The sequence below is a fragment of the Symphodus melops genome (assembly GCF_947650265.1).
Source record: "Symphodus melops genome assembly, chromosome: 20".
In the NCBI taxonomy this organism is placed as follows: Eukaryota; Metazoa; Chordata; class Actinopteri; order Labriformes; family Labridae; genus Symphodus; species Symphodus melops.
Window position 1 is genome coordinate 19,863,393 of NC_136710.1, and position 14,978 is coordinate 19,878,370.

At 47.5% G+C, this 14,978-nt stretch overlaps 1 protein-coding gene across 2 annotated transcripts in view; it reads left to right on the plus strand.

Annotated features, from left to right (window-relative positions):
- Nucleotides 1–14,950, plus strand: part of frem1a (Fras1 related extracellular matrix 1a) — a gene marked incomplete at its 3' end in the record, with an annotated part of 23,935 nt that extends 8,985 nt beyond the window's left edge. The window contains exons 9-37 of one of the 2 annotated variants that reach the window (XM_079371222.1): nucleotides 260–604; nucleotides 686–828; nucleotides 2,099–2,295; nucleotides 2,412–2,505; nucleotides 2,928–3,095; nucleotides 3,175–3,383; nucleotides 3,548–3,641; nucleotides 3,752–4,004; nucleotides 4,093–4,296; nucleotides 4,850–5,035; nucleotides 5,114–5,310; nucleotides 5,394–5,604; nucleotides 5,691–5,835; nucleotides 5,916–6,057; nucleotides 6,388–6,583; nucleotides 6,666–6,930; nucleotides 7,026–7,443; nucleotides 8,106–8,307; nucleotides 8,393–8,537; nucleotides 8,617–8,746; nucleotides 9,675–9,747; nucleotides 11,435–11,578; nucleotides 11,660–11,865; nucleotides 11,938–11,985; nucleotides 12,076–12,249; nucleotides 13,444–13,575; nucleotides 13,716–13,831; nucleotides 13,950–14,035; nucleotides 14,748–14,950. In XM_079371222.1, the coding sequence (XP_079227348.1) occupies nucleotides 260–604; nucleotides 686–828; nucleotides 2,099–2,295; nucleotides 2,412–2,505; nucleotides 2,928–3,095; nucleotides 3,175–3,383; nucleotides 3,548–3,641; nucleotides 3,752–4,004; nucleotides 4,093–4,296; nucleotides 4,850–5,035; nucleotides 5,114–5,310; nucleotides 5,394–5,604; nucleotides 5,691–5,835; nucleotides 5,916–6,057; nucleotides 6,388–6,583; nucleotides 6,666–6,930; nucleotides 7,026–7,443; nucleotides 8,106–8,307; nucleotides 8,393–8,537; nucleotides 8,617–8,746; nucleotides 9,675–9,747; nucleotides 11,435–11,578; nucleotides 11,660–11,865; nucleotides 11,938–11,985; nucleotides 12,076–12,249; nucleotides 13,444–13,575; nucleotides 13,716–13,831; nucleotides 13,950–14,035; nucleotides 14,748–14,950 (5,126 nt within the window). The remainder of the gene's footprint in view (nucleotides 1–259; nucleotides 605–685; nucleotides 829–2,098; nucleotides 2,296–2,411; nucleotides 2,506–2,927; nucleotides 3,096–3,174; nucleotides 3,384–3,547; nucleotides 3,642–3,751; nucleotides 4,005–4,092; nucleotides 4,297–4,849; nucleotides 5,036–5,113; nucleotides 5,311–5,393; nucleotides 5,605–5,690; nucleotides 5,836–5,915; nucleotides 6,058–6,387; nucleotides 6,584–6,665; nucleotides 6,931–7,025; nucleotides 7,444–8,105; nucleotides 8,308–8,392; nucleotides 8,538–8,616; nucleotides 8,747–9,674; nucleotides 9,748–11,434; nucleotides 11,579–11,659; nucleotides 11,866–11,937; nucleotides 11,986–12,075; nucleotides 12,250–13,443; nucleotides 13,576–13,715; nucleotides 13,832–13,949; nucleotides 14,036–14,747) is intronic. The other variant, XM_079371223.1, reaches the window with a different exon arrangement.
- Nucleotides 14,951–14,978: the final 28 nt, after the last annotated feature.

The window sequence follows — 14,978 nt, forward strand, 5'->3', positions numbered from 1 at the left end:
CAATTCAGAGACAGATGCATCAATCAATGAAAACATCACAAACGTGCCTCGCTCAAGAGCACCGCGGCAGTGCTCAGGAAGTGAACTGGTCTATCTTCTGTTACCAGACCAAAGTCCAGACTTGGTCCGCACCTGGACCCCCTCCCCTCTCAAACCCGACTGCTTTGCATCTTCTTTTAAAAGAAGAATTTTAAGTTTTCGATTTTATTTTTCTAAAACGCTGAGCGACTGACCCGAAACCCTCCGATCTGACCTTCAGGTGGAAAGGGCTTCATGTTCACCGTCAAAGACATCAAAGAGGGCGTTGTTCGCTATCACCACGACGACAGTGACTCCACCGAAGACTTCATCGTTTTCCGGATCACGGACGGCCCCCACCAGACCCGGCACAAGTTCCCCATCAAGATCCTGCCGAAGGACGACAGCCCGCCGTTCCTCATCACCAACATGCTGCTGGAGGTGTCGGAGGGTCAGACGGCGTTGCTGAGAGGCTCCACCCTGCAGGCGTCCGACATGGACTCCAGCGACGACTACATCCTGTACAACATCACCCGCCTCCCTCAGGCCGGTGAGCTCATGAAGATCCCCGGACCGGGACTCACAGGTTCGAATAAACAGACTTTTAAAATTAGTTTTAAATTCTAATTAGAGATTAGTTTTGATGTTTGTGTCGTTTCTTTTCCAGGTTATCCTGTCGGACACTTCCTGCAGAAAGATCTGTCGCAGTCGATGGTTTATTATCGACATCTGGGCAATGAGGTGTTCGATGACTCCTTCGAGGTCGTGCTGTCGGATTTTAATGACCCCCCGAACCTGTCAGAGCCTCAGGTGTGAAGCACTGACCCTTCTCTAACTCCCCCCTAGTGTTTAAAATGAGGACTGCAGTCTAAACTCTAATCATCACAGAGAGCTGGCCCCGCCCCCTCCTCTCACACAGGACACCATGTAGAGACACTGTAGCTTCAGTGTTTAGCCAGCTCTGCATGTGGTGGACACTGTAGCTTCAGTGTTTAGCCAGCTCAGCATGTGGTGGACACTGTAGCTTCAGTGTTTAGCCAGCTCTGCATGTGGTGGACACTGTAGCATCAGTGTTTAGCCAGCTCTGCATGTGGTGGACACTGTAGCTTCAGTGTTTAGCCAGCTCTGCATGTGGTGGACACTGTAGCTTCAGTGTTTAGCCAGCTCAGCATGTGGTGGACACTGTAGCTTCAGTGTTTAGCCAGCTCTGCATGTGGTGGACACTGTAGCTCCAGTGTTTAGCCAGCTCTGCATGTAGAGACACTGTAGCTTCAGTGTTTAGCCAGCTCTGCATGTGGTGGACACTGTAGCTTCAGTGTTTAGCCAGCTCTGCATGTGGTGGACACTGTAGCTTCAGTGTTTAGCCAGCTCTGCATGTGGTGGACACTGTAGCTTCAGTGTTTAGCCAGCTCTGCATGTGGTGAACACTGTAGCTTCAGTGTTTAGCCAGCTCTGCATGTGGTGGACACTGTAGCTCCAGTGTTTAGCCAGCTCTGCGTGTAGAGACACTGTAGCGTCAGTGTTTAGCCAGCTCTGCGTGTAGAGACACTGTAGCTTCAGTGTTTAGCCAGCTCTGCATGTGGTGGACACTGTAGCTTCAGTGTTTAGCAGCTTTCTGCTGCTGGAGCTTATTAGAAACATGCAGAGGCTTTTTAGCTCGGGTACAATCACTTCTATCTGAAGCAGTTCCACTGCCCGCTTCCATCGCTGCAACACCTGTTCACCTGATAACTGCTCTCATATCTGGCACACACTTAGAGAAACCTCTCCAGACTTGTCGACACTGAACAGAAAGCCGTGACGTTTCTAAATGAAGGACGTTAAAGATTAGGAAAATGATTTCATTTCATAAGAAGTAAAGTCACTTTTTTATAGTATGTTTTAAAACAGCAGTTTGTAAGTCAGAATGTGATTGTAGTACCACATAGCGCCACATGGTGGTGCCATCTTGTGTGGTGTTTAGGAGCATCTACATAGTTTTGTGTAATCAGTGAATATAGAGCTGTAGAGAGCTGGCATTGCATGGTTGGTATGAAGTATCGGTCGTGTATTTATTCTGCTCTCTCCGTCTTGTTTGCAGGTCGTGGTCGTGCACGTTGAACCCGTTCCAGACCGGCCCCCCAAAGAGGTCCCCGGTTCCAGCCGCTGCCTGGTGGTCAAGGAAACAGACGTGGTCCATTTGACACGGCAGCAGCTCCACTTTGTGGACCAGGAGTCTCCTGACAGTGAGCTCATGTTCACGGTGACCACTCCACCTTTCTACACCGGCCCCCACAGGTGTGTGTGTGTGTGTGTGTGTGTGCGTGTGTGTGTGTGTGTGTGTGTGCGCGCTCACCTGCAGGAAGCAGAGGAAGACATTCTGTCTGAACTTTGTGCCGTTGTTTTTCGACCAGCAGCGGTCCTGATGCGGGGAGGTTGTTTTTGGTCGACAGCATCTCCAAGTTTACCAAAGACCCCAGCGCACCTGTGCTGAGACTCTTCACACAGGTATGTTTTTTTAATTTTTTTCTAACAATGCATTTAATCTCTTTTTTTTTTTTAAATTGATTTATTTTTTTACACATTTTTTTTTTTTAAATTATTTAAAAAGAAAAATATTTCTCCCAAAAAAAAAAAAAAACTGGTCCTTGATTTTACAGTTACAATTTCTATTTACAACTTTCTTTTTAAGAATGCATTTAATCTCTTTTTTTTTAATTAATTAATTTATTTATTTATTTTTTACACGTTTCTTTTTTTTTATTTAAAAAAAGAAAATTCTCAAAAAAAAAAAAAAATCACTCAAGATGACATACCGAGTTTCTGGTCCTCGATTTTACAGTTACAATTTCTATTTACAACTTTCTTCTTAAGAATGAATTTAATCTGTGAAGTGTAAAACATTTACACGTGTCGTCGTTTTCCCTCAGCACGCCGTGAACTTCATGAAAATCGCCTACATGCCTCCCATCATGGACATCGGGCCTTACCCCCAGCACATCCAGTTTGTTCTCTCTGTAACAAACCACCTGGGCAAAACCGTCACCGGGATCTGCTTCAACGTCACCGTGCTGCCCGTGGACAACCAGCCGCCACAGGTGGAGAGGAATTTTAATCCCGTTTCCTCGACTGTGCAGATTAAAAATAAATAAAATAATAATGATTGTTGTCTTTCAGGTGGTGACCTTCCCTCTGACCGTCGACGAGGGAGGGGAGTGTCAGCTCGGCCCCGAACACCTGCTGCTGTCGGACGTGGACTCGTTGGAGGAAGTCCTGCAGGTGGAGCTGGAGGAGGAGCCTCAGCACGGAGCTCTGCAGCTGGGAGGTCGAGCTCTCCACGCGGGCCGAGCGTTCTCTGTGCCGGATCTGAACGGCCTTAAAGTCAGGTCAGACACCCTGCAGCGTGTCAGAACACGTTTACAGGCAGGCGCCATGTTGCGTTGAGAAGAAGAAGAAAGCACTTCCTGCGTCCTACGTGTGGCGCTCCGCCTGTCGAAGGCGGGACTGTCTTTTACCTCATCGCTCACGGCGTGTGGTTTTTGTCAATCAGGTACTCTCACGACGGCTCAGAGACGCTCGAGGACGGCGTTCATTTCACCGCGTCAGACGGCACGAACTCCGTCAGCTTCGTCCTGCAGGTGAAGGTGAGTCGCTGAAGCAACGCGCTCGCTTTGAGGAGAAACCGACCTCGCCACACTCCTTCTTCTTCTTCTTCTTCTTCTCTGAATTAATAATTTGTGGCTTCCACGTCCAGGTGACGCCCGTCAACGACGAGGTCCCGGTGCTGCTTCCTGGTTTGAAGCCGGTCCTGAGCTGCGCAGAGGGACAGGAAGTCGTCATCACAGCCGAGTACATCTACGCCACAGACACGGACAGCGACGACCGCGGCCTGACCTTCATGATCGCCCGGCAGCCGTACCACGGCGTCGTTCTCCGAAACGGCGTAATCGTGGACCGCTTCGTCCAGGCCGACATCAGCGCAGAGATCATCAGCTACAAACACACGGGTGCAGATCGCTCGCTTTGACGGTCCGATGAATGCAGCGGGATTCATCCGTGACGCCTGAATTATTCGTCTGTGTTTTTATTTTTTAGGTTTGGAGATCGGACTCGCTCCTCGCCACGATACCGTCACGTTTGTTATTTCTGACGGAGAGACGGAAAACTCCGGTTTGTGCTGCGCTGAAGGAAACCCGTCCAGGATTGGAGGAAAGACTCGGCTGCGAGACACCCTGCCCGTTTACGACCTCCAGATCACCGTGTTTCCTGTCGACAGCCAACCGCCCTCGCTTTCCGCAGGTAAGACAAGAATACGAGGCGGCGCCGCGAGCTGCACTGACATATATCTAATTTATGCGTCTAAAATGTTTTATTTTATTTTTATAAATATTTTTTATTATATTTATATTATATATTATTATTTATTATTATGTTTTATTTTTATACGTATTTTTTATTATATTTATATTATTTATTATTATATTTTATTTTTATAAGTAATTTTTATTATATTTATATTATATATTATTATTTATTTTTAGATTTTATTTATATTATTATTTATTATTATATTTATATTATTTATTATTATATTTTATTTTATAAGTAATTTTTATTATATTTATATTATATATTATTATTTATTTTTATATTTTATTTATATTATTATTTATTATATTTATATTATTATTTATTATAATATTTTATTTTTTTAAGTAATTTTTGTTATATTTATATTATATATTATTATTCATTATTATATTTTATTTATAATTTTATTATTATTTTTTAAGGTTTTATTTTATTTTGATTTTATCTCAATCACACTCTATTTCTTCTGGTCTCTTTGTAGGAGACGTCTTCACTGTGGACGAAGGCGGCGCCGCCCCGATAACCACGTCCCATCTGAAGGCGTCTGACGCGGACACGGTCCTGGACGAGCTGGTGGTCAGTCTCATCTCCCCGCCGCAGTTTGGATACATCGAAAACGTCCTGCCCAGTCCCGGCTTCGAGAAGAGCAACACAGGCATCAGTATAGGTCGGCGCCAGAAGAGCGTGCGTCGGATCATCTGGTCGTTTCTCCGTTTTAACCTCTTTTTTTTTTTTCCCGTTTTAGCGTCCTTCTCGTACAAAGACGTCACGGACGGTCACGTGAACTACGTGCAGTCCAGACACCAGAGGATGGAGCCCACCGCCGACCACTTCATGCTCGCCGTGTCCGACGGAAAACACAGCTCCGCCCACGTCCCCTTCTACGTCATCATCACGCCGACCAACGACGAGGTCCCCGAGTTTGAGGCTCGCAACATCACGGTACGTTCTCGCGCTTACTCTGATGACACGTTTCGCCGTCACGACGCTCCACGTTCAACCCCCCCTCGTTGTCTCGCCGTCAGGTGCGAGAGGGCGCGGCGAGGCAGCTGGACTCGTCCGTGCTGCGTGCGATGGATCTGGACGTGCCGCGGGACATCTTGCGCTTCAGCGTGGTCAAACCGCCGCAGCACGGCAGCATCGTCAGCCACGCCGCCGAGGAGACGGTCCACAAGAAACGGGAATCGGGTCGTCGGGTCCCCGTGGTCGACTTCACCATGACAGAGTTGACAAACGGTACTTTTCACGCCGTGTTTTAAACCCCGTGGCGGCCTGAGAGCGAGCGGCGCCGTGCGTTAAATAGTTTGACCTTTGGCTCTCAGGTTTGGATCTGGCGTACCTGCACGACGACTCGGAGAACATGGACGACGGCTTCACCCTCCAGCTCGACGACGGGCGACATCGACTCCACCGCCACGTGGCGGTTAAAGTCCAGCCGGTCAACGACGAGGAGCCTCGAGTCATCAGGTAACGCCGTCGTCCAGCTTCCTGTTCCCGGCGAGTCAGAAGGTTAAAATCTGAACTTCCTTCTTCTTCTGCTGTTTCAGGAACGACGGGCTGCAGGTGGAGCCCGGCGAGTCGCGCCTCATATCCAGCGTTGTTCTGTTGGCGGAGGACGCCGACACGCCTCCCTCGGAGGTCAGATACGTGTTTGAGAGCGTTCCGGCGCGGGGACTGCTGCAGCTGAAGGTGAGTCAGCGGCACACGTTTGAATTATGGCGTCTCGTTGCCGAATCGCCGTGACCATGAGGTCTTCACGTAGCGTTTACCAAACGTTGATCGAACGCCACGTGTCCACCTCGTAACCTTTTCTGGGCGCTGGCTTTTCCACTCGGGCGTGTCCATCCTGTCTCTATGACAACCGCCTGTCGAGATTGTTTATTTCCCAATCAGACACGGAGCGAGGCGGCGGGAATATCGAAGATTTGGAAAAGAGTGGCGTTCGCACAAAAGACGAAGCGGCGTGTTTGAAGCGTTCGTCTGTGGATGTTCGTCTAACCACGACTGATCGTGTCGCAGGAAGGTCGCAGCTGGTCGACCCTGACGGCGAGGACAAACTGCAGCCAGGAGATGGTGGACATGAACCTCCTGCGTTACTCGCACACGGGTCTGCACGGCGTTCAAACGCAGGACTTCTTTGTGTTCCGCCTGTCGGACGGACAGAACCGCTCGCCGCCGCAGCACTTCCACGTCTCCGTCAAAGATCTGGAGAAAGGTACGGCGGCGGCGGGGGGGCGTTTAACCTCTCGGGTTTCGGACTTCCAGCTCTGACGCGTCCTTCGTGTTTTTTCATCCAGGAAACATCGCCGTCTCCGTGCAGCCGGTGACCGTGAACCGCGGCGATCGCCTCGTCCTCACCACAGACGCTCTGTTCGCCACGGACGGCACGGACAAACCCGAGGAGCTCCTGTACGTGGTCACCCGCCCTCCCGCTCACGGACACATCGAGTACATCAAACACCCCGGGCTGACCATCGCCACCTTCAGCCAGATGGACGTCGCCGCCAACCTGGTGGCGTACGTTCACGACAACCGAGCGCGAGATCCCACAGAAACCTTTCAGTGAGTGCTCGCCGCCGCCCCCCCTTCCAATGGCGTTCACATGACGGCGTCTGCCCGGGCTGTCAGGCGGTCTAACGCTCTGTGTGTTTCTTCAGGTTCGTGGTGAGTAACGGCGAGACGAGCAGGAACGGAACCTTCGAGGTCGCAGTGGAGATGGTGGACCGCGTCCTGCCGTCTCTGACCTCGAACACGGGCCTCTCAGTCCCGCAAGGATCCTCCATGATCCTGAGTCCAGACCGCCTGACTCTGTCCGACCCGGACACTCCTCCCGACGACCTGACCTTCACCCTCCTGCAGCCGCCTCAGTACGGCGGCCTGATTGTAGGAGGACGGCCGCTCGCCACGGGGTCGAGCTTCACGCAGAGAGACGTGCAGGAGCTGGAGGTGACGTACAAACACGACGGAGGACCGTCGCAGATCGACAGATTCGCCTTTTCTGCGTCTGACAGCAGCGATCGAGGCTTCCTGCTGGACGGCAGGTTACAAACAACGCCCGTGTTCTTCACCATTCAGGTAGGTGATTCAACACTGAGCCTGCAGTACCACCTGCTGCCACCAGAGGGCGCTGACAGTCTGATACAGGAGGGGGGGAGGGGCCCTCAAACAGTGTGAATCTAGACTGCAGTACCCGTTTTTAACACTAGGTGTCAGATAACGCTCCTTTATTGTGGCTCATGCTGCATTCAAGTGAAACTGGGAAATCAGAGGAAGGTCAGAGTTGCCGGAGTTAGAATCCAACATGGCGGCTACGTTAAATATTTGTGTTAATGAGTCACTTGTTCCTCTTTTTGTTTGATTAAATCAAACACACATTATTATTAGTAGTATTATTATTATTATATTATTATTATTATTATATTATTATTATTATTATATTATTATTGAATTATTATTATTATGAAGTTATTCAATTATTATTAAATTGTTATTATTAAATTATCATCATCATTGTTAAATTATTATTGAACTATTAAATTATTAAATTGTTATTATTAAATTATTATTATTGAATGACTATTAAATTGTTATTATTAAATCATTATTATTATTAAATTATTATTAGATTATTATTATTGAATAAATCACACTGACAGTATCGTGACCACTGAAAAAAAAACCCATCATATTTGCTGAGTAGGATAGAAAATAAGAAACAATATTTGATCTGTTCTCAGATCAAGCCTTTGGACAGATCTTCCCCCGAGGTGGTGCGGCTGCTTCCCCTCTGGAAAGCAGAGCTCTTAGACGACGGACGATACGGGATCTTTCTGTCGTCTCGTGAGCTGAAGGCCGAGGACGAGGACAGCCGAGACGAGGAGCTGACACTCTGCGTCGTTCGGCAGCCGTACTTCGGCTATCTGGAAAACATCACCACAGGTTAGAGCGGAAGCACGTTCAGTCTGTGTCGACAACGCAGGCTTTAAAAATGTTTACTTTTTTTTTTTTTTTTTGCACGTTGCAGGAGGTTTTGTCCCGCAGCGCTTCCCTCAGACGGAGCTGAACAAACGGTCGATTGTCTACATCATAAACCCGGACAGACAGTCTCTGTCAGACAGTCTGGAGTTCACGGTGTCGGATCCTTTAGGGAACACGGGCTCCGCTCACGTGTAAGACCAAACTCATCCTGATGTCACCTCACGTCTTTGAACAACGGCGTCCTCACTCTGTGTGATCTCGTCCCGGCAGGCTGGAGTTCAGCTGGTCCACGGTGGAGCTGTCGCAGGCGCAGTATTCAGCGTGTGAGGACCAGAGAACCGTCTCAGTCCAAATCAGCAGAAAAGGGAACTTAGCAGAGTCTTCATATGTCACTGTCAAGGTATCTATACGTTTAAAGGGATCTGCATCAAGCTTTCAATGCAACTTTATTTATAAAGCACTTTAAAACAACCAAAGTGCTGCACAGTGAAATAAAAAAAAAACTACATTTGAAATACAAAATAAATTAAAAGGCATAAAACATGAATCAAGGTACACAGTAAAAGAAAATGCATAAAAATAATACAAAAAATAAATAATTTAAAATAATTTAAAAAAAATGTAAGTAAAAAAATCATATCATTAGAAATCTTGTCTTATTTTGAAAGGTCATGCATCTTGCCCTCTTTTTCCCCTGAGACGGGAAAGCTCTGTATTTCTTCTATTTTGCGTCATCGTCGTTTTTAGGCTGTTTTGGTTTTAAAGGGGGGAAACTACATCGCTAGCTCTTCATGTTTTTCGCCCCACTGAAGCTACAGACCAATCACAGATCAGTGGGCGGGGCCTCAAAACTTAATGTCTGCCATCTTGCTGGGAAGCGAACAAAGTCTGTTTCAACTTCAAACTGATGTGAGGACTGCGAAGGTCTATGAGTACAGTCGAGGAACAGGAGCTGGGGCTCGAGACCTGCCTGTGGCGGCGGCGGTGAAGACGCTAAGGCGTGCTGGCGGTGTCGGCGCCCTCACTGGTCGGACACAGAGTCTGTTTTCTTAGAGGCCGATTCGCTCTGGAATAAATGTCAGGATCAGTTGTGTTGTGTTGTAGACGGACTTTAAATCCACCGTAGCTTCAGTGGGAGTGGCCTGCGGTGCTGTTGCATTCTGGGAGTTGTTGTCTTTCATCCACATGAGCCGAGGAGACACTTTCTTCCTTTTCTCGGGTCAAGAAGGCAACAAGTCCAACATGTTAACGACATGTCTGACCCCGTGTTAAAACAGATTGATGTTTAATGAATGGATGTGTTTGAAACATTTTGTTCTTCGTCTCAGGTCAAAGACGGGACGGCGACAGCTGGGAAAGACTTCGTCATCAGTCCGTCTTCACTCATTCAGTTTGATCCAGGTACGAGATACGGATCGATCCAAGCTCTGTGGATCTGGATCAGTTTGATCTGGTCTGAGATAAATTCACCTGAGATTCACTTTTTATGGTTTTTAACTCAAATTATTATTATTATTATTATTTTTAACCCTTTACAGGTCACTCATTGAAATACTTTGAAATTCAAAAATGTCACCTCATAGTGTCATTCAGGGACATAACAGAACTTTATTTCTGTTAGAACGTATAAAGGCCGTGACCACACGTAGCCGGGTTTTTGTAAAAATGAATCCTGCCGCCTCCGTCTAGAAAAAAAACTCACGTACTTCATTTTTAGATATATAAGTATGTATGTATATAAATATTTGTGACGTTTCGAAACGGTTATTGACGTCCACGTGAAAACTTATCGACGGAGAATTCGCAAAAATCTTCGCTTTGGTCGGATGTTTTTAAAAGCTTCGTTTTTGATGCCGTAAATCTGCGTTTTCGTCTGAACGAGACGCCGACATGTAGAAAATGTTTAGTGAGATACCCGGCTACGTGTGGGCGGGGCCTCAGTGGAATAAACGTTGATGAAGTTTCCATATTTGGTTAAAACGCCACAACAGCAGGATCAGTGACGTAGGGTGCTCTCTTCTGATTGGCTGAGAGAGGATCACATGCTTCTCGACCTCACTGAGGTGCAGACGGGCGGCCATATGTAGCGTGTGTAAAGGGTTAAGTAGTAGCCAATGTTTTTCTTTTAGTTTGGACAACACAGAACCAGAACTTCCTGATGTTACTGTAAAATGAGGAATAAAAGACGCAGATAAAAACAGCGCCGTCGTTACGGTTCAGAGTAGAAGTGGAACCAAACGCACGACTCAGAGACAGAATAAACAAACAATGATTTATTAAACAACGAGTGACACAGTGAATTAATGTACTACATGAAATATGAGTGACACTAATGTGTAGCATGAATCTAATGTGACAAGAATGTGTACAAGTAAATGACTCGAAGGTGATCCAAAAGCATGCGTGTAGTAGAGCCAGATGAAGACGGACGAGACGACGAGGAACACGAGGTGCAGGACGGGCAGGACTGGGAAACTAGCGAGAGGGAGAAAAACACGAAGGGTCAAAAATACGAGCAATCACAGAGCACTAAATAACTGGTAAAGACACGGAGAGCACGAACCACAGAGGGAAGAACAATAATCTGGCGCCGGCAGAGTGGAAGCAGCCGGTTTAAATAATGAGCTGATTGAAGTGACCACACCGTCGTCCAATCACAGCGCACCGAGCCTGCGAGCTCTCCGCCCGACTCTTTCACTTTCATATCAGTCAGGTTTATTCACGGAACTACATCCCGACCGTTTCTGTACATACACGAGTATGACCTCTTGACCTCTGGCTTCCCCAGCGCTGTGTGAAATCAGCTCTCAACACACAGTGAGATCAGGTGACGTGTGTGACAGCGGCATTTAATGACATTCATCCTGCTGTGTCACACTGGAGTTAAAGACGCAGCACACATCAGATTTTACATCGTATAAAGATTCCTAGATCAGGAATGTCCGAGGTTTGTTTAAGTCAGTCCGTCTTCTTCTCTTCTTCCTGTTTAAAAAAGTGCGCCGTGTGTCATGAAGCCACGCCCCCGATGCACCAGTTCAAAAGGTCGTCCTGACAGCGAGCGTTGTCTGAGACGTTCCTGTGTTTGCAGGAGTGTCGAGGAGGATCTGGCAGACGGACCTCGTTCAGGATCAGCTGGAGGAGTCCGAGGAGACGTTTGAGGTGCTGCTGGTCTCTCCTGACGGGACCGTGATCGGACGCCTCGACGCCGCTCAGGTCGCCATCAAAGACTCAGGTAGACGCTCGAATGATCAGGAGGGTTCTTGAGAAGCTGAGTTAGCGGTGAGACGACGTGTAAAACCCTTCATCACCGCAGGTCGCTGCACGCCGACCCAGAACCGCGGAGCTCCGGTTCTTGTAGGTACAGAAGTCCGCTCGGACGCGTACCCGGAACACGGATCCATTCAGCTGGAGAAGCTGCCGCTCGGCACGGAGTCCGTCGCCTGGAGCCGGGGAGACGGCGTCCGACCTGCAACTGACGTCACGAGAAAGAAACTTAAAGTCCGGAGCAATCCAAAGACGGTGAGTCAGCGTTCCTCGTCTGCATCGGACTTCAATCCGTTTCTTAAACTTCAAATCTGTCCGTGTTTTCAGATCGCACCTTCATCAGTTTTTCGTAACGGGACAGACGTCGTTTACACGGTAAGCGGCGGCGGCGGCGGCTGATTCGAACCTGACGTCGCTCTTAACCTGCTGGAGACGTGTTCACACGTGCGCTCTGTTTGATTCCAGTATCACGGGATTATGCAAATGCAGGTAGAAGACGACGCGTCGGCGTCGAGGAAGGGAAGGAAGGCGAACGTCCGCGTGGTGAGCAGGGGAGCGCAGCAGGAAACACACGCTGTCGTTTCACCGTCTGACCCCCGAAGAAAGAAACCTTCAGAACCGGGACCAGCTCGATCACTCGTAAGTTCTAACGCTTTAAAAAAATAACAACAAGATCACGCAGGAATGAAGAGAACGACAAACAACATGACGAGAGAAATAAACATGTTTTATTTTGAAAATTCACCAGACACACATTGTGCTTTTTTTCCCCCCAACTTCCTGTCCGGGTCGTTCTATTCTAGCGTGACGCGTGCTTCTGAAGAAGTCAAAGACAGAAAAACATAAATAACAAGAACAAAGTACTGAAACATCATCAGAACCCAGGAAACACAAAAGCAAGCAAAACAAATGCTTGAGATCAATTAGAAACAGTAAAATTAGAAACAGTAAAAAAAAAAATCTAAACAAATTGTCTAATTCCTAAAGTCCGACCCCTCAGAGTTCGCTGGAGGGCGCTCAAGGAGAAAACGTTCCTGGTGGTCTTCTGCTTCCTGGAAAGTTTACTGAAAGAGAAGTTGGCAAAGATTTTTTTTTTCTCTCTTTTCCAGGATTTTTGAGTTTCTTGAAAATCAGGCGTCTTTCCAACTTGGTGTCTTAGCGCCTCACGTTGTGTTCGTGGAGGCCGATTTCTGTTCAACTTTTTAATCTGTAATTGGCTTGTCTCTGATTTTAAAGATTAACGAGAGAAAACAACACTTTGATTAACGAAACAAAACCAACAAATGAGTGTTTGAAGGACCGGATTGTGTTTGTTTATACTGTAAATGAGGTAAAACATTAAAACACAACTTTTAGCTTTAAAATCTCTTAAAGTATTATAATTAGTGTTTTAAAGGTCACATGACCTCCTCCTCCTCTTCAGGTGAAATCAGTGTCCTCGCTCCTCTTCATCATGTGTGTGAAGTGTGTTGTTGTAAATCCACTCTGATCCTGTATTTGATCACGTCTATAAACCCCTCTATTTCAGCCCTGCTCAGAACAGGCTGTTTCTGTGTCTGTAGCTTTAAATATGTAAATGAGCTGTGTCTGACCACGCCCCCCTCTCTGGAAGGGCTCGGGTGTACTCGCTGCTTTCTGGCTCCATGTCCTATTGTTTACGGTGAGAAGGCAGACTCAGAGGGCAGAACAAACACCTAGCTGTGGGAGTGTCACCCACCTGGGGGAGGGGCTACTGCCCTTTGTGATGTCATGAAGGGGAGGGGCTACTGCCCTTTGTGATGTCATGCACACCCTAAAAACAGAGCTAATGAGAGCGTTCTGCACATTATATAGGCGACAGCTGATTACTCCACATCCAAGCCCTGTGTGCCAGAACTGATGGGACTCCTGCATCTCAACCAGACAACCAATCAGCTGTTTCACTGCGACGGCGTCTCCTGGAGGCCCTGGGCTCCGACCAATCAGGTATCACAGCCCGACTTCTGCAGCAGCCTCTACCATCAGAGTGTAAATGTGCTCCTTCCTCTGTGGAGCAATAATCCAAAACGTTAGCTTGACTGATAAAACGTGCTCGTTTGACCCCGAGTGAAATCTTGACCTCGCAGATGGTGGGCGCTCAGAGGTGTCCGCGGGGCTGGAGCTACCACGCAGGCCGCTGTTACATCCTGGGCACTGAGAACAAGGTCACGTGGAGCACGGCGAGCAGAACCTGCAGGGAGAGGTACACGTCACGCATGCTTCTGATGAATTGCTTGATACGCTTTTACAAAAAAACGTGAAATCTGCAAATGATCTGCATGACCTTCAGAACACACCACTTCCTGTCTGTGTGAGCTCAGGTATAAAGGCACGCTGGCAAGCGTTCTCTCCAAAGCCGACATGGACTGGATGTGGGACTTCAGCGGGAGAAAACCCTTTTGGATCGGTGGGTGACTCGGATTTAACCGTCACAGCACGGATTTATTCACAGACTGTTTTTAACAGGTCAGCGAGGATTTAACTCACCGAAGAAGGAAATAAAGAGGAGACAAATAATCAAGCAAAAAACACCCGAGTTTAAACAGAAGAGCTAAATAAGACAATAAATTGCTATTACCATTGCTTTTAATCTATTATTGTTTTTAAGCTATTTATTAGGGACTTCATGACCATCAGAATCTTAATGTGTGAATGGTATATGATGTGTCTTATGTTTCTGTACTGGCGCTTTCCCTGCAACAAAGTTCCTATAAAATAAAGTTGATTTGATTTGATTTTAAAGACAAATTAATTTAAGCTAAAGTCATTAAAGTTCAAAAGAGTGTTTTAAACCTTTTGGGTAAATATTTAATCTCCACAAAGATCTCTGAACCTGAGATTGACCTCTGTAAGGTGTAAACATCCTGCAGTACCTGGAGTGTCCACTAGAGGCTGGCTGCAGTTCCTGGAGTGTCCACTAGAGGCTGGCTGCCGCAGCACAGGAAGTCACATACACACCCATTCAAACAGCCTGTTTTTACAGCAGACATGAACATGTTTACAGGGGGATGTTTTGATGACTCAGCAGTTCTGATTGGATGAAGGATCAGAGTTATTCACAGTAAGGCGTGTAGCTGAGCTGATTGACAGGTGACATCATGTGTTTCCTGTTTTTTCAGGGCTGAACGACCGGGAGGGCAGGGGCCGCTGGGAGTGGGCTGACGGAGAGTCGGTCAGCTACACCAACTGGAGGAAGACGCCGCCTCGCTTGAAAATAAAGGCCAGCAAAAAGTGCGTCCTCGTGTGGCGGAGGGCGAAGTGGCAAATCAGAGACTGCAAGACGAGACGAGGTCATCGCTTCGTGTGTTCGGTGAAGACATGAACGTAAAATACGTCGGAGCCGCTGGAAC